Genomic DNA, 24,601 nt, shown 5'->3' with positions numbered 1-24,601 from the left:
CGATTCCTCAAAAGTTAAACACAGAATTACTATATGACCCAGTAATTCCACTCCGGGTCTATACCAAAAAGAACTGAAAACAGACTCAGATACTCATCTGCCAGTTAATTTTGGAAAATTCTCGGGGCACCTGGGTAGCTTAGTGGTTAAACGTCTGCCTTTGGCTTAGGTCATGATCCCAGGATCCTGGGATCGAGTCCCACATTGGGCTCTCTGCTCAGCGGGGAGCCTGCTTCTCCCTCTCCCACTACCCCCTGCTTGTGTTCCCTCTCTCGCTGTGTCTATGTCAAATAAATAAAATCTTTAAAAAAAAAAAAAGTTCTCAGCCGTTGCCTGTTCAAATATATCTTCTAACCTGTTCTCTCTTTTCCTTAATTCCAGTTATGTTTATCTTAGACTATTGGATACCAGTCCCACAGCTCTTGGATGCTCCATGCTGTTTTTCTTTTTCACCCTTTGTGTTTCATATTGGGTTAATTTCTATTGGCCTAGCTTTAAGTTTGTTGGCTCAATCCATTATTGTGTTTGAGTCTACTGATGGGCTCATTAAAGATATTCTTCATCACTCTTACCATGCTTTCCATTTCTAGAATTTCCACTTTCTTGTTCTTTATATTTTCCATTTCTGGAATGATGGTCTCTTTCTGTTCATGCATGTTTGTTTTACTTTTCCACTAGAACCTTTAACATATTAATCAAGGTTATTTTAAAATCCCTGTCTGATATTTCTAGCATCTGAGTCATACCTGAATCTTGTTCTTGAGAATGTTTTTTTCTTCCTTCTATATATGTTGTAACTTTTAGTTGAAAGCCAAACATCTTGTGTAAGACAGTAGTCATTAAGGTAAATGGCCTAGAAATAAGTATGCCTTTTGTGGGGGGGGGGGAAGGCTAGGCCTTTAGTGTGTGGGGTTTAACCAATCTAGTCAAAATGAGTTTAGGGTTTTGGTTTTTTTTTGTCAGAGGGGGAGAGAGCACGTGCACACAAACAGGGGGAGCGGCAGGCAGAGGGAGAAGCAGACTCCCTGCTGAGCAGGGAGTCCGATGTGGGACTCGATCCCAGGATCCTAGGATCATGACCTGAGCTGAAGGCAGACGCTTAACTGACTGAACCACACAGGTGTCCCGGTTTTCTTACTGCTATGATTACCCTAGGTACGATCAGATGCTTCAAACTCCCATAGTGTTACTTTGTATTTAGGGTGGGGACAGGGTTTTTCAGATGATTCCTCCAAATGGTCTCTCAGCTTTAGATCTTCTCTGTGAGCCTGCACCTCAGAGAGTTTCTCTCTTCATACTCTTGTCCCTCTCAGCAGCTGATTGCTTTTATTTGTTACTTAGTGCTTGCTAGCCTGGTTGGAGGGAACGTTAGATACATGAGGCGACATGGCGGCAGCAGGGCGGGGGGCAGTTCTACTTTCCTGCTTCAGCCTGAGCAGGACTTGTGTCCCTGTCTCAGAAATAGGATCTTTTCAATGATCCTGCCCTCCCTCCCAGTGGTTGGAGATCTCTAATGTTCTAGGCCTAAGATGTTTTCATACTCCTCTCAGATATAGAACAGTTTTTTCTTTTTGCCTTCCTCCATCTGCAAAGGATCTTCACCTAGGCTCTGAGGTGTAACTATAAGGTCGGCTACTCATCCCCAGCAGCTTAAACCTTTTTGTTCTATAGGGGAAATGGAGAAGGAACCAGATGGGGTTTGCTGCCTTTTCCACAGTAACTGCTGGTCACTTCCCCCAATGCGTGGCATCAGCAAGGAGGCTTTCTCTGATGCTCAGTCCTTCCTGTGAACACCTGATTGATTCTACGGAGACTAGCCCATGAGGGGTTATGAATTCCTCTCTGTCTGCAACTCCCAAGGGTTCTAAACTCTCATGCTAGTTCATTGCCTTTTGCAATTTTCAGCTGAATTCTTCTTACCAAATTATATAGTGCCCAGTGACTGTCCCAAAGCAATTGGTCTCTCATTGGAGACACTTGTCTTTCCTTAAAATGAGGCTCATTGGTTTCCCTACAACCTCAGCTCCATAAGTTTCAAGTAAAACCATGATTCTGTGGATTATCTGGCTTTTTGTTGTTGTTGTGACTAGAATGGGAACAATGTTCTTTCCAGTTTTCTACATCCTAAGCTAAAGATGGAAGTCCTGATCACTGAGAAGTAATCTTCAAAATAATTCAGTATTCAATTTCAAAAAAACAAAAAATAAATGTAAAAAACTGCACTAAAGAACCAAAAGAGAACATTGGGAATACTTATTTTGAAGTAGAAAATGGCTTCCTAAATATCATACTGAAGTTCAGAAACTGTAAAGAAAAATATTGACTGTATAAAAAAGTTACCTCTTCCCAAGGCAAAACCCACCATAAAAAAAAACTTACCTCATGTTCTTACCCCTCCTAACTTCAAGTGAGAAGAATCATACTACACTGGAATGTAGTATAAACAACAGAAGAAAATTTAAAACACATTTCTGTAAAAATCTATTTATCCTTTTTCACAGTCCTCAAAGTATTACTAGATGTATCCATTTTTTAGTTAGAGCATGCCAATGTAGAAATGTAGCTAGTGCTTCTGATTTTCAGAGGACTGTGCATATACAGATCTTTCTCAATGTATGATGATAGGATTACCTCTCAATAAACCCATCATAAGTTGAAAAGATCAATCAAGAAATGGGCAGAAGACATGAACAGACATTTCTGCAAAGAAGACATACAAATGGCCAAGAGACACATGAAAAAGTGCTCAACATCACTCGGCATCAGGGAAATCCAAATCAAAACCTCAATGAGATACCGCCTCACACCAGTCAGAATGGCTAAAATTAACGAGTCAGGAAACGACAGATGTTGGTGGGGATGAGAAGAAAGGGGAACCCTCCTACACTGTTGGTGGGAATGCAAGCTGGTGCAGCCACTCTGGAAAACAGCATGGAGGTTCCTCAAAAAGTTGAAAATAGAGCTACCCTACGACCCAGCAATTACATTACTGGGTATTTACCCCAAAGATAACAAATGTAGTGATCTGAAGGGACATGTGCACCCCAATGTTTATAGCAGCAATGTCCACAATAGCCAAACTATGGAAAGAGCCAAGATGTCCATTGACAGATGGATAAAGAAGATGTGGTATATATATACAATGGAATATTATGCAGCCATCAAAAAAACCGAAATCTTGCCATTTGCAATGACAAGGATGGAACTAGAGGGTATTATGCTAAATGAAATAAGTCAATCAGAGAAAGACAAGTATCATATGATCTCACTGATAGGAGGAATTTGAGAAACAAGACAGAGGATCATAGGGGAAGGGAGGGAAAAATGAAACAAGAGGAAACCAGAGAGGGAGACAAACCATAAGAGACTCTTAATCTCAGTAAACAAATTGAGGGTTGCTGGAGTGGAGGGGGGTAGAAGGGATGGGGTGGCTGGGTGATGGACATTGGGGAGCATATGTGCTACGGTGAACATTGTGAATTGTGTAAGACTAATGAATCACAGAGCTGTACCCCTGAAACAAATAATACATTATATGTTAATTAAAAAATTTTAGGGGCGCCTGGGTGGCTCAGTCGTTGGGCGTCTGCCTTCGGCTCAGGTCATGATCCCAGGGTCCTGGGATCGAGCCCCACATCGGGCTCCCTGTTCAGCGGGAAGCCGGCTTCTCCCTCTCCCACTCCCCCTGCGTGTGTTCCCTCTCTCGCTGTCTCTCTCTCTGTCAAATAAATAAGTAAAACCTTTAAAAAAAAAAAAAATTTTTAAAAATTGAAAAGATCATTAAGGGGAAAATGCATTTAATATACCTAAATTGCTCAGCATACTTACACTGGCCTATTGCTGGGCAAAACCCATCTGATACGAAGCCTATTTTACAATCAAAGTGTTGAATATCTCATGTAATTTATTGAATACTGTACTGAAAGTGAAAAACAGGATGGCTGTATGCATACAGAAAGTTACAAGTGTATTAGTTGTTTATGTTCATAATTGTGTAACTGACTGGAAGCTGCAGCTGCCAACATGACCTGAGAGTATCAAACTGCAAGCTGCTGGCCCAGAACAAGATCAAAATTCAAAATTTTAAGTATGGTTTCTACACAATGCATATTGCTTTTGCACCATCATAATGTCAAAAAATTATTAAAGTTGAACCATCTTAAACCCAGGGCCATATTATCTACCTTGACCCTTGGGATTATTATCCTTATACTAAGCTAAGGATACTGAGGCTCAGAAAATTAATTAGCCTCTAGTTCTTCAATCTATTACAAGACTTGATCTAGTCACCTTTATTCTAATTATGCCTTGAAGAAACAACTTTGTGCAAAAAAGCCTGGGGACAATTTAAAACTAGAAACATTCGGATGCCTAGGTGGCTCAGTTGGTTAAGCCTCCGACTCTTGATTTCAGCTCAGGTCATGATCTCAGGGTCGTGGGATTGAGCCCCATGTTGGACTCCACTGGGCATGGAGCCCAAGATTGTCCCTCTTCCTCTGGGCATGGAGCCCAAGATTGTCCCTTTCCCTCTTCCTCTGCCCCTCCTCTCTTTCTCTCTCTCTCTCAAATAAATAAATCTTTAAAAACAAAAACCAAAAAAACTGGAAACATCAAAGAGCTACAGTGTTGATACAAGAGCATGTTGCTAAGGCAGAATGGCCTGAAACACCCAGAATAAAATATTTAGAGAAACAGAAGTTTAGGTCTAGGTCTCTCTCCAAGATGACAATCAAGGAAAGGAATGTCATGTACAATTAAGAGATTCCAATTACTGAAACTTTAACCCCTATTTTAACAAAACTACTATAATTATAAACTCTTAAAAACTGAAAGTGGCTTTAGGGATTATTTCAGCAATAACAAGACAGGGAGAAGCCAGAAACTGGACTATTTGGCCATTCTAAAAAGAGAGAAATTTAAAGGAAGGAAATCAGGTAGTAGTCCCTAAACTTCTCTCCCCAATAGAGAGAGTTACATATCTGAAGCGGGGGAAAGAAAAGTTAATCTGTGGGGAACTAGTTCTAAGCATGTAATTTCTGCTAAATTTATTTTGCAGGAAGCCCATTTTCCTACATTCTTTTTATAAAACTAGCAAGTTTCCTTACAGAGTTTTATTAAGAAAACTATTATCACACTTAAAAAAATTAAAACCTAAGCATCCTTATATGAATTATCAATATAATTTAGTGTGCTATTTTCTTGTTTAAAGAATTTCACCACTGGGGTGCCTGGGTGGCTCAGTCGTTAAGCCTCTGCCTTCAGCTCAGGTCATGATCCCAGGTCCTGGGATCGAGTCCCAATTTGGGATCCCTGCTCAGCGGGGAGCCTGCTTCTCCCTCTCCCTCTGCCTGCCACTCTGCCTACTTGTGATCTCTCTCAAAAATAAGTAAAATCTTAAAAAAAAAAAAAAAAGATTTCACCACTTGCTAATTTTTCTTTGTCTTATTTAACACAAAACACAAAAGAAAGCAAAACAACAGGGGCACCTGGCTAGCACAGTCGGAAGAGCATGTGACTCTAGACTTTGGGTTTGTGAGTTCAAGCCCCACATTGGGTATAGAGATTACTTAAAAAAAAAAAAAAAAGCAAAACATCAAAAAAACTCTTTTGGTAAACATATGAAGGCTTTTTCTATAATTTGATCCATACCTTCAAATGAACTGGAAATTTTCTACAGTTTTTCTGTGAATCAGCAGTAGGAAATGACAGTGAGGTAGCTTCAATTTTATTACAGCTCTGAGGTTTGAAGTCTGAGACATCAGAAACTGCATCCTTTAAATGAAGTGGTGTCTGTGGTCTCTGCTTCGGTGACTGATTAACAACTGGAGCAGAATGGTCCTTGTACTGCAATGAAGACCCAAAACGCACTATATTCAAACAATGGTCCTGCTGTTTGCTCTTATTAATAGTACTTGGGTTAACCATAATACTGGATTCTTTTTTATCATTTACAATGTTTTCCTCCTCACTTGAATCATCTGGTAAAATAATTCTGGATAATTTCTTTTTTGAATGGGCACAATTTTGTCTCATCTCCATTTGTTTTAGCTTTACTGCATGTCGGGTTTTATATTTTTTACTCCCACTTGCAAAGCAATCTTCAGTTATGTTAAAATCAACACACACTTCTTCTTCACTTGATTGGCTTTTGTAAGACTCATCTTCATCAATACAAAAACTATCTTCTAAGTAGGTTTCATCTTGCTCAGGAATCTATAGTAAAAATACATTATACATTATAAATTTCTTTCATAAAATCAGTATGTATTTAACATATTCTTTTAAGTACATGAGATCTTTATGAGTATTTCACTTTATCAATTCAGTCACTTGCACTCAATCAACATATACTGACTATATTCTTTATGAAAGAAAAGGGGGAGACTGAGATTTAAAAAAAGAATGATTTACCCTCTAAAAATTTATAGTCCATTTTAGGTAGCCAGAAAAATAAACAATAATTTATAAACAATGTGGATAAGTGCTACATAACAAACACAATGGAAGTATAGAGATATGAATGACTGTATTACCAGGCTGAATAGGCAATTTGTAAACAAAGAAGACTAATGTGAAAATGTTGCCCATAAATGGAAAATAATCTATAATTTTTAGAATATAACATCTTTATAAAAAATAATTTTCAAGAGAAACAAGAGAACATACAAGAATTAAATATTTAACAGTTATGATGAAGTTCTATTCACTTCTTTTAAATATTCTTCTAACTGGAAAACAATTCAATAGTACATTCTAATTGGCTCAAATTGAAGATAGGATAATTTGATCAAATTAGGAATAAAAGGCATTAAATCCACCTTCCTGACTCAGGGCAGAAATTATCCCAAATACTCTAACAGTCTAGTTTTAGAAACAATGGAGCCTTCATTAACAGGAACACATTTCAACACTCTCATCAAGAAATTCTCTACTATATTTCTATAGTTCATACCTGTGAGAAAATATTTATGTTGTTATGTTTCTTACGGACCATTTTATACCGATTGCTCATCAATGGACTGCGCAAAGATTTCATATAAATAGCTCTCATTTCAGAATCTGTGTAAAGATAAGAATTTCAAGTAGCAAAATTATTTAAATGAAAACTAGTAAAGTATTTAACTTTGACCTATCTCAAATTTACATAATTCAAGCCTTGTGGAATTATTTCACACACAAAATATTTAATATGTACTGAAACAAGTCTAAAAACAATTATTAAAAAATGTAAAGTTAGTTCGCCTTTGAAATCAGACTAGCTGGTTGGATGATTGTGACAATTTATTTAAGCTCTCTACCTTAGCTATCTCTCTCCTCTGGAAATGAGTTTTAAGACAGTGCCTTTTCATGAAAAATAAATGTATATGAAGAACTTGAGGACTGTACTTGATATATAGAAAATACTGAATAAAACACAAGAAATTCAGGCAAAAAAGAAAGCATATGCTTAAAAACATCAAAAGGCACAGGTAATAGTAAGTATGTTTCATAATTTTCAGCCAAGCGAAAACTGGGAAAAGCGTAAGTTTTTATTGATGTCTGCCCTTTTTTTTAAGGTTATAATCAGAAAGCAATTTTATTTTTATCTCCCATTTTCCCCTACATTTTTTGGAGTGATTAATTAGCTTAGGTTATTTTCAGAGATAACATTGATAATTTAATGACCATGGGGCTCGGAACCAGGTGTATAATTTTTTCTTTGAATAATATTTCCTTTATCTCCATTCCATAGCATAGCTATCAACTACTAGATATCCACCTGATTACTTCCTACTCATGCTAAATCCCTATAAACTTAGTGAGACCCTTACTTCTAGTTTCTTAGAACTCAGAATCAAGGATCTTTCAGAGAATTTTGTTTCATAGATTTTTTTTTTGTATAATGTACATACAGTAAAATTCATCTTCCTTTATGGTACAGTTGTGTCTTGACAAACGTATCGTTACAACAAACAATAACCTATCTGCTGTCCCTATCGTTTTACCTTTTCCCAAATGTCATATAAATGAGAAAACAAAAAAACTCTGAAATCCTCCATATTTCGAATGCACTACGTCTAACATGGAGTTTCAGGGGCGCCTGGCTGGCTCAGTCAGAAGAGCATGCAACTCTTGATCTTGGGGTCATGAATTTGAGCCCCACGTTGGGTGTAGAGATTACTAAAAAAAATTTAAAACTTTTTTAAAAATTTAAAAAATAAAATGGAGTTGCTGATCTCCCTTCTCTCCATCCTAAGGGCTCTACCTGCAGCCTGCCCAATATCAGACGACAACAACAACTATGTCCCTCCTGTTGCTCAAACCCACTGACTCCTCTTTTTTTTCTCAAATCCATCAGAAAATCCTGTCAGCTGTAAATATCCCGAATCCAATCTTTCTCACACTTGCACTGCTACCACCTTGGTAAACACCACTAGCATTCCTTAGATTACTGCAATAACCTTCTAAATGGTCTCTTCTCCCACCTTTGCTCCCCTGCAGGCCATTCTCGACACGGAAGCTGAAGTGATACTGCTGCAATAAGTCAGACCAGGAGCTGGCCACTCATTACTTCTCTGATCTCACTTCCTACCACTCCGCAGCTCCATCGTTCAATTCTAGTCACAGAGCTGTTTCTGGAACATGCTGCACATTCCTGCCTCGGGGCCTGTCTACTGGTTGCTGTCTTTGCAAAAACATTCCCCACAAGATTATACTGTAAACCTCCAAAAGCCACTCCGTTCATGAACATCAAGAGCATAATACTAAGATCTCTTATTCTGCAAATCATATCAGTATCAAGGACATAGTACCAAGAACTTAGTCTCTAAGACCTTTTGTCTTTAAAGTAGCCCTTGGGAAAATCTGTTGTCTTAAATCATGACAGAGAGTACAAGAGCAGAATAAATGGCAAGATCTGTGAAAGATTAGAACACTGAGAAGCACACCAGAATCTTTCCTATTTCTATTACAGCCAATCTGAATCATCTGCAATTAATGTATTATATATAAGATCTGCTCAGGCATTGTTTGGAGACACCATTTTCCAAAAGTAGATCTCCCTTACTTGGCAAATTTAATAAATTTAGGTTTGTGCCTCATCTGCTGTTAACAATCAGCATTGCTCAAGTCCTCATCTCCTTCTAGTCTTTGATCATATATCACCTTCTCAATGAGACCTGCCCCTAATTACCTTATTTAAAATTACTGCTTGTCCATTATTAATATCCCCAGCCCCTGCCACTCCAAATCCTCATCTTACTCATTTTTTTCATTTTTCTGTAAATTGTTTGTCTTATAACGTACTAAATAATTCAGTTATTATGTGTATTCTTTGTCTCTTTCCATTCACATGTTAGCTTCATAAGGGCAGAGATTTTTGTCCACTTTGTTCACTGATACACCAGCACACAGTAGTCACTAAACTTGTTAAATGAGCATTTGACACTGAGCCAGCCAGATCATTCTGGTGAGAATGATCAAATTAGCAGAAGCCTATAAACAACCAAATCTAAAAAAATAGCAAATAGTACAGAATTTGAATGAAAGTGACCAAATATTTCACACATACCAAATTTACTTCCTTGTAAATTTCTTTAAAAACTGACTAAAATATCTAAATATAACCACATTAAAAGCACTGAAAATTAAAAGAAAAAGAAGCATCATTATATCTTTACCATTTATAGCCTGTGAAAGTTGAGTTTCATCATTTAAGAAGTCAAGTAATGAGGAGTCTTGTTCATTTTCTGACTCATCATTTTCATCTGATGAAATGTACTCTGCCTCTTGTTGGGAAAGTTCTGCTTCGTCATCTAAAAACCTCCTAGCTGCAAGCTGTGACAAATTAGAAAACATGGAGACACCCTTAAGGAAATCACTTACTTTCTTAAATAACTGGAAATAGTTCTGTAAAATGGATTTTTTTGCCAATGCTTTTAAGACAAAAAAGAAAAAGAAAACTGCAAGAAGAAATGACAAAGTAGCACACCTATTTAAAATTTCTGATAATTCTATTATAAGGAAAATACAGCACATTTCAGCATGTCAGCTTGCTGAATATTTCTTAATAAGCATAAAGTCTCCCGAGTTTTCTGGCTAATTAATTTTTCCAGGAAAACTACTGCACCACAAAAAGACTATTCAGAAAAAAAAAAAAAGGTGCAGAGACTTCTTTACTAAGGATTTGATTATTGCATAGAGATAAGAAAAACGATGTAATGACTGTAAAAGCAAATATTCTAAAATTCAAGATTTCTGTCTCTGTATTTTTTCAATTTGAGTCTTAAATTTTCAATAAAGTTTCATTTAGTCATTTAAAATAACAAAATACAGAAAGATAGTTTCAAAACAAGAGAGAAACAAAACTATCACCTTGAGATTTTAATTCCATTTAGTAAAACAAGTAAAATTAGGGTCAAAATATTTTGAATTTTTGAATTGTTTTCTATGAAGCAATTATAGTGAGGAATCTACTCCTATGTAAAATCTAATTTTTATTAATATATATAACTTTATATATATAATCATATATATAAATATATAACATGTATTAAATATAAATACATATATATGAATAAGAAAATGAAAAAAGTTTACCTTAAGGTGACTCTTTCGGACTTTCATGCCCCTTTTTGCAGTCCTGTTCTGATCCCTGAAGTCTTCTAATTGTGGATGTTGTTTGTGAAAATTCTCACTTTCATCACTAGATGATAATTCTAACTATAATAATTCAATAGAATTCTTGCATAAGAAAATATAATCAAATTGTATTTTAATGTATTTCTCATGGTTATTAGTTTTATTTTCAATTTTTTCTTTTTAAATAGTTGACCTAACATTTTTTTTTTAGAAAAGTAAAGTACTCTCACAACTCAGAGCCATGTTAAAAATACATAATACTTAGGAATTTAAAAGTTAGGGGAGACTGGGTGACTCAGACAGTTAAGCATCTGCCTTCAGCTCAGGTCATGATCTCAGGGTCCTGGGATCAAGCCCCAGGTCAGGCTCACTTCTTCATCTCCCTCTGCCCAACACCCTCCCCCACCCACACTCATGTGCACTTTCTCTCTCTCAAATTAATAAATAAAATCTTAAAAAAAAAAAGAATTTAAAAGTTAGGTGATACTAAGCACTAAAACACTAAATTAGGTTATATAGTAATACTAGTATAGTATTCATTCAATTTAGTATTATATCAAATTTATTTGATAAAAACTTGTTTTAGTTTAACTACCTCCTCTAGAAGATCCTAAAGGTCTTTACAAAAATTAATTAAGCCTATATATATAGCTATCAAAATCAGTCCAAACATACAGGAGTCCTTTCAAACCAAGAAACCAATAAAACCGTAACAAATTTTGACAATGAAACCTATCACTTTCTCTCTTACAAAATAATATAAAAACAGGGCTCAGTTGGTTAAGCGACTGCCTTCAGCTCAGGTCATGATCCTGGAATCCCAGGATTGAGTCCCCCATCGGGCTCCCTGCTTCTCCCTCTAACCCTCCCTCCTCTCATGTGCTCTCTCTCTCATTCTCTCTCTCTCAAATAATAAAATCTTTAAAAATAATAATATAAAAACAATCAAAAGAATAAGACATTTACCAAAATAATTTCAATTAACAGGAATAATTTTACTTTAAAATGGATTGATCATCATCATTATCAATATTTTAATTCATTTATGACGAGTTAAGGTAGCAAGTTAAAGCAATTTTTCTAGTGAAGTATTATAGGAGTATACAAAGTGAGTATGAATTGATTACATATTTTTATTAATTTTGCAGCTTATCCTAGATTATATTAGAGAATTAAAAAACACAAGATTTCCTAATCTCAACATTTCCTACACATAGCTTATAGCTGATAACAAATGAACATCCTTAGCCTACCCAAACTTCAGATTCAAATAGTCACCAATGCCTGCCAGACACTGGCACTTCACTATTCCACAAAATCCTCAAACTCAAACATATTCAACACTGAATTTATCATCTTTTTATCTTCTCTAAATTTGTAACACATATTCCAAACAGCCCTAGCCAAGAAACAGACTCTCATCTTGAACTCCTTCCTTTCCTTCTTTCAAACCCAGTCAGTAAGGAAATGAAAGAATAAGGCCTTCCCAAAACTGACCCTGATGTTTTCCAATTTTACTTCCTGGCACTCTTTGTCTTTACTATCTAATAATAAAGATGCTATTTCCCCGCTTCGTGTCATTCTTTAAGCTGCTTGCTCTGTTGGCAATGCTTTCCCCCTTGACTCACTGCCACATATGCTTTAAGATTTAGCCAAGGTATTTATTATCTTCAAGAAACTTTCCAGAACTCCCAAGGACTAGGATAAGGGCTTATCATTTTTTATCACTTAACTTATTAAAAATTATATTGAATAAATAAATAAAAATTATATTGAAATTATCTGTTTATTTATCTGTCTCTCCTATTAGATTTTAGGTGGATTTTAAGTAGATTTCACAGTACCAGGATATAATATTTATAGTAGTGTCCCCAGCATCTTACACAGTAGATATAGAGTAGATATTTAGGGAACTGCTAAAGCATACTGACTAAAATAGTTTTTAAAGAAGTATAAATTTGAAATAGAAATTCCAGTCACATAGGATTTACTATTTTTGTGTTAACCATATACCTATTAGATCATATATACCTACATTCACCTATACATGTATTTTTCTTGTAATAATTACTCTAAAAGAATTTTAATTACTCTACATTATCTATTATCTACTTACTCTGTTTGGAGGAACCCTGCGCTTTTTTACAGCATGAAGTGGGGAATCAACTTCACTGTTTTTCTGATCCTAGATAAAGTAGATAATTAGGTAAAAGGTTAAAAAAAAAAAAAAAAGACTTAAGGTGGGGGAGAAAAAAGCCTTTACATGATGACATTATTGTGATTATTAAATGACTCACCTCAGGGGATTCTAAAACATTTCCTTTTGTTTTTTTACTTTTTCTTCGGAAAATCTCATCATCTTCACTTTCATTGCTTGTTAAGTGTTCATCTATAATTTATTAAAAAAATGAATCTGGTCAATAGATTTGTTTATCTAATCACAACTACTTTATTGATGGGTGCATTATTTAAAAAGTTTTTCAGAAGTTTGGCCAAAAAATCAGCATAAGATGAGACAGAAAAATAAAACAGTGCCAGTGAGAAAATTAAGAGATGATAACTTTTGCTAATAACCACATTTTTGACTCAGATTCAATTTTACAAATTAACCAAAATGAGGCCGGGAGAGTGCAAAGTCTCATTCTATTAGTCAAAGTTTCCAGAATTCATCTCTATAATGTACTATCGCTTTGCCCTTTGTGTCTTATTTTCATTCTAAAGGAGTTAAAGCATGAAAATGTAGGCTACAGGGGCGCCTGGGTGGCTCAGTCGGTTAAGCGTCTGCCTTCGGCTCAGGTCATGATCCTGGAGTCCCGGGATCGAGTCCCGCATCGGGCTCCCTGCTCGGCGGGGAGCCTGCTTCTCCCTCTGCCCTTCACCCACTCATGCTCGCTCTCTCACTCTTGCTCTCTCTCAAATAAATAAAATCTTTAAAAAAAAAAAAAAAAAAAAAAAAAAAAAAAAAAAGAAAATGTAGGCTACAAAACAATATTTGAAGAGGTTCTTTTTTATATATGTATATACATATGTCTACATATACATGTGTTTGTACACAAGCATGAAATAAAAATTGGTAAGATAGTCACCAAAATGTTGTAACTAGAACATATTCGGGAGGGTGGAAAGAATGCTAAAAACAAACATCTGGGGGTGCCTGGGTGGCTCAGTCATTAAGCATCTGCCTTCGGCTCCGGTCATGGTCCCAGGGTCCTGGGATTGAGCCCCGCATCGGGCACCCTGATCAGCAGGAAGCCTGCTTCCCCCTCTCCCAATCTCCCCGCTTGTGTTCCCTCTCTCACTATGTCTCTGTCAAATAAATAAATAAAAACTTTGAAAAAAAAAATCTGATGTATAAAATCAAATACTTCAAATTTTCAGGTACTTAAACAAAGCTCAATTTCTGCACTTCCATAAGATTCGGATTACGGATACCGTTCTGTGTCTTTAGGAAACCTTCTGTAAGAGCCCTGTGGTTGTTTCAAGATATGTTCATAAATTCTTTGATAGGCCTTCCTTCAAAAGCTGGATCATAATTCCTCTCCCCTGGAGTATGGTCCAGACTTAGTCACTTGCTTCTAACAAAAGAATATAATGGAAGTGAAGGTGGGTTACTTCAGAGTCTAGGTCATAAAAGTTATTGAGGTCTCATCCTTGCTGTCTTGCATCACTCACTTTGGAGGAAGCCAAATGCTATACTGTAAAGATATAAGAAGCAACCCTATAGTGAGTCTTAAAGAAAGGACTATTAAACATGAAACAGTTGAGACTTACTAGTTTTGAAAATTCCCAGCTTCTCTAGTTGGCAAACAATACTAAATTAAGAAATCTTCCAGGCAAAGATCTAATCTAGAGGACTGCCAGGAGACTACTATCCAGGTGAAGCTGAAGGTGAAACTGTAAATGCTTTAAGACCTCCAAGATCAAAGATGGTGCCTCACAGTACCGTGCAGTCAGATAAAAGGCCCTCTATATAGTCTAAGGATGTCTTTCACAGATCCTCTTAAACAACAGGCCTTCCAAGAAGATAAAGGAACTATCTCCAGACATCTTAGCAGAAGCCCAAAGTAGAGGAGTTGCCCAAAGGATTTGTGAGCATGACTAGTATCTAATGGAATGAACCCCAATAAGATTCACAAGAGATCCACAAAGATATACGAGAATTATGGGAAGAAACACAGCCAGCTACAACAACAGGAAGGGGCAAAGACAATATAAAATGAAAAGAGGCCTTTAAAAATCCCCATAAAATAAAAAATCCCCAAATTTTTACTAAAAGGAAACAGCTAAGGAAATTCTGCTACATGTTATGAAAAAGGACCAACCATCCAAAGGATGAAGCCAAGAACCATGGGGAGTTATTTCTGGGCCTTGAGTCCTCAACAAGGAACTTCCAATCTCAGCTCTTCTGCATTTTAGAATTGCTATGGACAGAGATTCCTATGTGCCTCCCCTTCCCACCACCACCCCACTTTTGAACAAGCTATCCTGGAAGCAGATTTTCCATGCCGTCAAATCTTCAGGTGACTGCAACCTCAGGTGAAATCTTGCCTATAACCTGATGAGAAAGCCTCAAACACAACTATCCAGTTAAGCAACTCTCCAATTCCTAAACTACAAATAAATGTTATTGTAAGCCACTAAGTTTGGGGGAGTCATTTTTTACACAGCAATAAATATTACAAATTCACACAATAAATTTCTCCTCACACTCTGTGCCAAAAAAAATTTACCCAGACAAATAAATAAGTCCTTTTTACAGATGAGCACTGTATAATCGACCAGTTTTGTTTTTCATTACCTTCTAAAGAAGTTAGAATTAAATGCAAGGCTCAGGTATAGTAACCAGCTCATTCCAGGAAGTTTTCCTTTCAACTGCTTTAGTGCCGCTTTAATGAACTATTATAGTCTACATATAGCATGGCAAATAATCTTAAATCCTCTATTTCAATTAGGTGAAGTAAAAAATACTAACTATGAATAAGTCATGGGAATAAAAATTACAGCATTAGGGATATAGTCAATGCTATAGTAAACAGAGTTGTATGGTGACAAATGGTAGCTACACTTGTGAGCATAGATAGAGATGTGGTGTCACTATGTTGTACACCTGAAATTAATGTAACATTGTATATCATCTATCCTCAAAGAATACTAAATATTACCTGTTGTGATGTGCACTGGGTGTTACACGTAACTAATGAATCATTGAACATTGAACAATACATCAAAAACTAATGATGTACTATACAGTGGCTAACTGAACATATTAATAAAAAATACTAAATATTCCCTAATAATTATGTATTCATAATTACATTGCCCATGGTTAGTAGTTAAGTATAATGCTAGAAGGTTTAATGCAAATCTGACACAAAGATAGAAAAATGATCTTGACCATTAAGAGACTTAATATAAAGATGTTAAAGCAAATATTGGAGGCTCACAGGTAACATAAACTTAGCAAAATACATATATGTCAGAGTACACCCAATTTTATTTTATTTATTTTTTTAAGATTTTATTTATTTATTTGTTAGAGACAGAGAAAGAGAGAGCATACAAGCAGGAGAAGCAGGGGGAGCAGCAGAGGGAGAAGCAGGCTCCCTGCTGAGCAAGGAGCTCAATGCGGAACTCGATCCCAGGACCCTGGGATCATGACCTAAGTCAAAGGCAGATGCTTAACCAACTGAGCCACCCAGGCGCCCAGAGTACACCCAATTTTAAAAATTAAACATATTTCCAGAACTTACTTTCAAGAAGCTTTTGTCCTAAATAAAACATTCATAAATCATGCCTTTGATCCCAAAGAGAATAACATCATAAAAAGATTTACAGAGCAAAATCATTTTATCCTACAACTACTCTTTTTTTCCTCAACCATAAGGAATAAAATTCATAAATGGCCTGCTATAATAATCTATACATAAACTAGAGTTCTATCAAAGTACTTAAAGAATACTTAAGTCATTTTAATACCAACATCTAGCACTATATTTTCTAGTTTTTCTGTAACTGTATAGAATTAGATCACAGAAATCCAGAGATTCCTCTGGAACTTCTGAGGTCTTGCCTCAATCCTCCAAATACAGACTTGTTTCTCAACTGTTTTTTTTTTCCCCAACTATTTTTCTATGTAAATCTTCTACTTTATACTATTCCCTCCAAATCTTATACTTCCCTTTTTCCCCTTTGTTTTCATTTTATAACATCCAAATTCTCTATTATTTTCAACATATTCAAATTGCAAATATTCCTGAAGAGCCAAAATTAAAATCTATATTAAAAAATCTGTATTTCCAATCTAATCCAGTTCAAAATTCTGTCATCTTCTGAAACTCCTAAACATCCACTACCTTTTTATTTGGTAGTTATTCCCACATTTTACTGGTATCTTTTCAAATGTACATGTCACACAGTTGCTTGGGTTTTACACTCAAGGGCCAAGGCCAAATCTATATTTCACTATCTAGCATAATACCTTTCCCATGGCATGCATGCCATAAATATATGTAGATACATCTTTTATCAGTAAGCATCAACTTAAGAAATATATAATTATCTAATTCAATACATCAAATACTGAGAAATCACATTTTAAAAAATTACAGAAGCTTAGAGTAATTTTTCCAGATTTATGTGCTTTATTAAGATGGAATCTTACCTTCAGCAGGATGACAGGATTGACGAAGACTGATTTTTGACCTGCTTTTAGTCTTTTCTACAGAAAGTCCTGAATCACCAAAAGTTGAATTCAAGGTTTCTTTGAAACTCTGTAGACTTAATTTTCCCTTATGAGAATCTGGTGTCCTAGGCATTTCTTTCCTCTTAGAAAATGAGTTCAATGTGTTTGATTCAGAAAGTGGTGTACTCATAACTTTTTCTCCTACTGGCAAAGAAAATTGAGAATAACCAGGAGACAGAAATCCTTTATTTTTTGCTGCACTCCGTGGAAAATGTGCAAAACTTGGACTCCACTTATCGTCACTTGATGGGATAGTAATAGTTCTACTCGTAGAACTAGCAACATGATCTAGTGGTATTACTGCTTGATTTGAAACATAATTTGCATCATTGGTCTCCTTAATATCTAAACACCTTCCAGAGAGATCTAAAAATTTATTCTTATTTGTATCTGATGCATGTCCTAATACTTCACCATCAGAATCTGGACTACAAAATCCTAAATCAAAAGTAACAGAAAATAAGTCCTTAGAGCAGTCAAAAACATATTCATCATGCTTCAGTTTTTCCTTATGTACACCTTTCAAATCTTCATGAGATTTCCAACTATTAGTATCACAGATAATTTGATCTTGGGGTTCAGAATTATCATCTAACAATAGTTCATCAGAAATTAGGAAGTGAGAGACCAGTGCCATTTCACTTAAAGCAGTTTTGTCTGACACACATGAAGATTTATATTTATCATTCGAGGGAGAAAGGCTCATGTCATTAAACTTTGTACTACCATCTTTGAATAGTGGTAAACTCTCATCCTGATCAGTGAGCAATACTGGGGGGCCACTGTTATCCATATCACAATTTTTTTCTTCAACTAAATACTTTGGAGGGCCTATGTTTATTTGAATATGGTTGCTGGATACTATATTTTCATTTTTATTATCTTTATGTACTTTATCAACATAGTCATAGGAACTTGGCTCATCAGAAATCTTATCATTAGTTGCACTATAAAAGCAACTTTTTTCAGAAGGATGATTAATAAATTTAAGTGAATTCAATTCTAAATCCTGTTGAGAATTTACAGGTAAATATGACATCAAACAAGTAGATTTATCATTTTGTAAATACTCGGTGTAAGGTAGGAAGGGCAAATGATCAAGTTCACAACTTTTAGCAATTTCATATTCCAAATTTGAGAGTCCACTGAGAGGTGGAGGAGAATGAGATAAAAATCTCTCTACATTAGCTAGTACCTCTTTTGTTAGTGAAAGACAATTATAAAATTGGTCATCTGTTTTAGCTACACAAAGTTCTTCCTCAAATGGAAGAAATAAGCTAGATGAAACATATTTCTCATCAGTGAAACTGTTATAACCAGAATCTAAAAAATTTCCAGGAAATGAACTAGATTTATTTGTAAATTGACATTCCATTAATCCACGCGGCTGATTAACATTTTCATGGATAGCACATATGGCAGCCGCAACTTCATCTGTATCTGATGCCCTTTTATCATTTAGTAGGTCTACCTGAAAAATATTTTCAATAGTAGTACTTCCATCAGTATCTAAAGAATCCATAATAACATCATTATTTCCTTTTATATAAGGCTGATCTTTTTTAAATTCTTTAGAGGCTTTTTTTTTTAGAGAAGCAATTTTAACAGGTTTGATATGAGTTTGTTTAAAAATTTTAGCACATTCTTCATCAGATTCTGTCATTGAGAATGAACTGCCTTGATTTATATTCCTTGAAAATGAAGATTTCTTGTTACTAGTAAAGGTGCCATTGGCAAGAGGATTATATTCATTCCTGGGAGCACTAAATATTGAGCTAACATCTTCCATTTGTAAGTAAGATTTAATTTCCAACTCATAGCTGCATTCTCCCTAGAAAGAAGGAAAATGAAAAAAAAAATCACAGGAAATAAGAGCCATTACTAAGAGATGAGTTCTACTTTATGTTATTTTCTAAACAATATTACATTACTCAAATGATTACTCAAAATCAAATGATTTTCTTTTATAACTTAAAAATTATTCTTTTTAAAAAAAATTTTTATTTATTTTAGAGAGAGAGAGAGCAAGCATGAGCACATATGAGAGGGGGAGGGGCAGAGGGAGAAAGAGCATCCCAAGGAGACTCTGCACTGAGCGGGGAGCCCATAAGGGGGCCCTATCTCATGACCCTGAGATCACAACTTGAGCCAAAACCAAGAGTCGATGCTTAACCAGCTGAGCCACCCAGGTGCCCCTAACTTAAAAATTATTCAAATAAATCAAACAAAATTATAAATGGCACTACTGTGTAATTATCATAAATTATCTTTAATCAGTTAATATTTTTGTATCCTCAGAACTTAATACATGAAAGACCCATGATAACTATTTACAGAAAGAACAAATTTAATAAATACATAAACTAAGATTATAGGGGTGCCTGGGTGGCTCAGTCAGTTGAGCAACAACCTCTTGGTTTCAGCTGAGGTCATGATCTCAGGGTCCTGAGATCGAGACCTGCATCGGGCTCTGAGCTCAGGAGGGAGTCTACTTCTCTCCCTCTCCCCCTCCCCCCCAACTTGTACTCACACTCTCTCAAATAAATAAATCTTCAAAAATAAATATTATAAGCACTAAGTTCTTCACTTCTAACATTTAATTGAATAACTATTCTAATTTCATAAAAACAGATATTAAGTAATCAATATATATAAATGAAAACTACACATACATGTGTTAAATTTACCCTCTTGATAAGGGTAAGAACTAAGAACAACTTTTAGAACATCTGAAATAAGTGTACCTGTAAATCCATTAGGCTGTAGGCTGGAATATACTATTTTTAACAAATTTTCCAACAAAGAACTCTTACAGTAGATTTCTCTTTTCTTTTTTTTTTTTTTTAAGATTGATTTATTTATTTGAGAGAAAGAGAGAGAGACTAGGGGTGGGGGCAGAGGCAGAGGGAGAGTCTTAAGCAGACTCTGTACTGAGCACAGAGCCTGGCATGGAGTTGATTTCACAACCCTGGGATCATGACCTGAGTTGAAACCAAGAGTCAGGCACTTAACCAGCTGCACCACCCAGGTGCCACAGGAACTCTTACAGTAAATTTCTAAGGCATACTTATCGCTAAATCTAAAACTATAGTTCCCCCCAACTCCTGACCTACCCTCCTCCCTCTCTTCCCCTTGAATGGCTACTTTAGTCAGGATTCCTCTACTGTTCAGGGACTTAAACAGTTAACTCTCTAATTTTTGAACAATAAATAATAAATACAATAAATATTAATTTGAGAAGGTTGTCTCCCTGCTAGTGTATATGCTCCCCACAGACAGAATATTTCATCTGTCTTCTTCACTGATGCACCACAGGGCCTGGAATAGAAGAGGACATACAGAAGGCACTAAATAAATATGTGTTAATTTGATAGCATAGGTTTTGCTGGGATCCACAACTAATTACTCTATTTATATGTATTCATGAATAATAGCTAATAATAAAAATAGCAGTTACAATCTATTGAGTGTGCCTGTTACTGTTCTAAATGCTCTACACATATTAACTCATTTAATCCTCGCAACAACCCTATGAAGAAAGTATTATCATTATTCCCATTTTACAGAGAAACGGAGGCCCAAAGAGGTTAACTTGTTTGATTAGTAAGAGGTAGACCTGGGATTCTAACCCAGGAATTTTGGATTTCATAATCAGAGTAGGTTCATCATTCTGATTCTCCCAAGGAAGAATAATCAAGCTTCTCAAGGAATCAATAATTCTCTAAACTACCACCAGGATATAAAAGACATACCAAATGACCTATGTGATGGAGAATATTTCAATAAATCCAATCTAGCAAGAATGCTAATTTAGCTTTACTAACGGTTTATATAAATCATTAAGTATATTAAAATTTTACTCTGGTTTATCTATATTGACAGATGATAGTCTTCTAATTAAGTCTACTTCTCCACCTAAGGCAGAAAGCTGGTTCCCTACTGAGTCACAAGAAACTTTATAAAAAAAACAAAATATTCTACCTATAATTCTTTATATTAAATACTTGTTTCTTATAATAATGATTTCAAATTAAGAATAGGGGTGCCTGGGTGGCTCAGTCAGTTAAGCAACCAGCTCTTGATCTCTGCTAAGGTTGTGATCTAAGCGTTGTGGGATCAAGCCCCGAGCCAGGTTCTGTGTTCCGTGGGGAGTCTGCTTAAGATTCTCTCTCTCCCTGCTCCCCCTCTTCCTCCCCACAACTTGCCCACGTGCTCTCTCAAAAATAATTCATAAAAAATTAAGAAGAATGAATATCAAGTATTCTTTTCACAATCATACCCAGCAAGAGAAAGTTGTAATAAAACTCTACCTCTTCATGTCTCATTCCTTCTATCATTTGCATAATGCTTATAAAATGGTGGCATCGATCTGAATGGTCAACTTGATACGTAGGAAAAGGATGATCCTGCCACACTCTCCATTCAGAAAGAGACAGTTGATGAATTCCCATGGTTGGTTCTTGAGTCTTGATTAATGATTTTAAAAATAACAAATATGAAAAATACACATACTCAGATTTCACAAACTGATTAAAAAAACAATATACAGATAATAAGCCTAACATAAAAAATCTGAATTCATTTGAGTATTTTCAACTAAAATCTCTGGAGGCTAAAGAAACTAATTTCATAAAGTACAAAAATGCCCTTCTAAATACATTTTGAAAGTAACTATTATTTGAGTTAGTACTTGGTTATATTCCTGTTCATACAGTTCCATGTTAAGAGCAAATATTTAAGAAAATGTGTGGTTTCAAAAGTACTGTTGTGCTAGATTTATATCCTCTCATCTGATAAAGAGGCATTCATAACCTCTCAGTGATAATGATCCTAATTTTTCCATGCTGCCGTTCCTCACTTTTCCCTGGTAGTAAATGAATATAAATTCTGAATAGCCATATTTCAAACCCTATAAATCCTCTAAAAGGAATCTTTCCTGAGGTTGTTTTTCCAGCTCTCTAGGCATATATGTAACCTTTGATCAAGTCTCTTGACTTTTATCAAGTTCACCAATAATTTGTTCATAATAAGAGAAATAATAACATCCAATTTAAAGTTCTACGCAATTTCAAAAAAAAAAAGAGTTGTACAAAGACGCTCATGACAGCATAATTTTGTTAGTAACACTGAAAAGAATTCGAAAACATAACAGAAAAATAAATAGTCAAGCAAACATAATTTTATGTTAGTAACACTGAAAAGAATTCGAAAACATAACAGGAAAATAAAGAGTCAAGGGGTATAATGCAGAGTAACATAACAATCATGTAAAGGATGCCTATGTGGAAATGCTCATATAGTAGAAAGTAATGGGAAAAGAGCAGATATTATGTATATGTAGTACACTCAAGTAAAAATATATACACAATAAAGAATATAAGGAAATTAGTTCTATAAACTTAGACTTTAATATTCTTTTTAAACTGTTAACATTCTTAATTTTTTAAGCAACTTGACATTCTGATCATAAACACTCTCTCTACTCCCAAATCTACTGTATAATCATTATAAAGAGTATCTGAAAACATGTTCAACTTACTGGTGTGTTTTCCTCATTTTCTAAAGATAAAAACCGAACTTGAGGCAATGTTATTTCTTTAATTTCATCACTGTCTCTTAACCTATAACGTCTGTTCCATAATTTAAATTCTTCTGCTGATAAGAACCAATCTTTCTTTGAATTACTCTGCTTCATTCCTGTAAGTTGAAAAAGTAATTGAAAAGAAGTTTAAAAAAATCTGCTAAGCAAACACAAAATATACAACATCAACTCAAACTCTCCACCTGTTTATATCTATTCATCTTTACTAAACCACTGATTCTATTCCTTAAAACCAGTATTTTTCACATAATCATCCTGGTTATCACTTTTCTCACCTCTTTGAAAGTACTAGTACAGCCTCCTGTTCAAGAGCTAACTTTCCATAATGACTTCATAAATGTAACAGAGCCAGGTAGGTAGGCTCTCAATCCTGGTTTCTTTTGGACTCTCTCCATGTTGTATCTAAGACCTGGCACAAAAGAGTCAAAAAAACTTACAAATGAAAACTGGTATGATTCTATCATTGTTATCTGAAAGATTATTTGAAGCTTGGTTGGGGGTGGGGGAAGATGTCAAGACTAAAAAGGATTTTTAACTTAAGTCTTAAATGGGGGGTAGAGGTAGACAGAAAAGACCTACTGCTTTAAAAAATGACAATAATATACTTTTTTTAAAAAAGTATATTAAATTAACCCTTTCTAACTTCCATAATCTCTATAGAGGAAAATAATCAGCAAACTGAAAAAGGGTAAACAGTATAAAGTAGTAACTCTGGTCTAATACAGATGAGGACAGAAAAAAAAAAATCAGAAAGACAACTGAATTAGGAATCAGGAAACTTCTGTCTTAGCTATTTCCAAACACTGTATAAGAATATGCTTTTGTAAAATAAGGGGTTTGAACTAAGTGATCTTTCAGGCTCCTCTTAGATCTAACAATCTGAGACTTGTAAAATAGGAAAGCATTCCTCTCTTTTAGTCACTTTAAGTAAGTTCAGATCTCTAAGCCCAGATGAATTATGCTAATTTACAGAAGATTACATTTATATATGCAACCTTAGCAAGATGAATCCCTAACACTTGAAAATCAGGGAGAATGGGAAAAAAAAGCACAAAAAATAAACATGAGCCAATATTGTCTCAATTAAAAAAAAAAAAAACAGGTTCTCGAATTTTACTAAAGAAATTTGTCATCCATCTATAGTTACATTTTAGAAACAATTATTAAACATATGGTTAATTTTAACATTTATAAAAATATAATGATCACTAAGAATAATCTATGCAAACTTTAATCAAGTTAAATAAATAAATAAATTCAAAAGAATCCAAAAGACAGTTGACCCTTAAACAATGCAGGGGTTAGGGGTACTAAGCCCCTAGCTGAAAATCGGCAGTTAACTTTTGGCTCCCCAAAAACTTAAGTACTAATAACCTTCTCCTGTTTGGAAGCCTTACTGATAACACAGACAGTCAATTAACACATATGTTTTGTATGTTTTATGTATTATTTACCATGTTCTTATAATAAAGGTAGAAAAAATATTAAGAAAGTCATAAGAGAAAGTACCCTTACATTACTGAACTGTATTTGTAAATTTGAAAAAAATTGCATAGGATTGGTCCCACACAGTTCAGATCAGTGTTGTTCAAGAATCAACTGTACATAAAATCTTTTCACTTTAACCAAAGATTTGG

General features: G+C 35.1%; 1 protein-coding gene across 2 annotated transcripts in view; it reads right to left on the bottom strand.

The window, feature by feature from the left end:
- Window positions 1-24,601, bottom strand: part of FANCM (FA complementation group M) — a 108,919-nt gene that overhangs the window by 48,263 nt on the left and 36,055 nt on the right. For both annotated transcript variants that reach the window (XM_064570994.1, XM_045900781.3), the window contains exons 12-20: window positions 22,902-23,059; window positions 21,673-21,828; window positions 17,282-19,193; window positions 12,918-13,009; window positions 12,737-12,805; window positions 10,579-10,701; window positions 9,660-9,816; window positions 6,953-7,059; window positions 5,650-6,213 (exon numbers count right to left, since the gene is read on the bottom strand). In XM_064570994.1, coding sequence (XP_064427064.1) covers window positions 5,650-6,213; window positions 6,953-7,059; window positions 9,660-9,816; window positions 10,579-10,701; window positions 12,737-12,805; window positions 12,918-13,009; window positions 17,282-19,193; window positions 21,673-21,828; window positions 22,902-23,059 — 3,338 coding nt within the window. The remainder of the gene's footprint in view (window positions 1-5,649; window positions 6,214-6,952; window positions 7,060-9,659; window positions 9,817-10,578; window positions 10,702-12,736; window positions 12,806-12,917; window positions 13,010-17,281; window positions 19,194-21,672; window positions 21,829-22,901; window positions 23,060-24,601) is intronic.

Source organism: Mirounga angustirostris, unplaced genomic scaffold (assembly GCF_029215605.1).
Source record: "Mirounga angustirostris isolate CCGP_5_RB_7025 unplaced genomic scaffold, mMirAng1.0.hap1 SCAF_9, whole genome shotgun sequence".
Lineage (NCBI taxonomy): Eukaryota > Metazoa > Chordata > Mammalia > Carnivora > Phocidae > Mirounga > Mirounga angustirostris.
The sequence above is the reverse complement of the archived record's forward strand: the minus strand, read 5'-3'. Positions and strand labels throughout refer to the sequence as shown.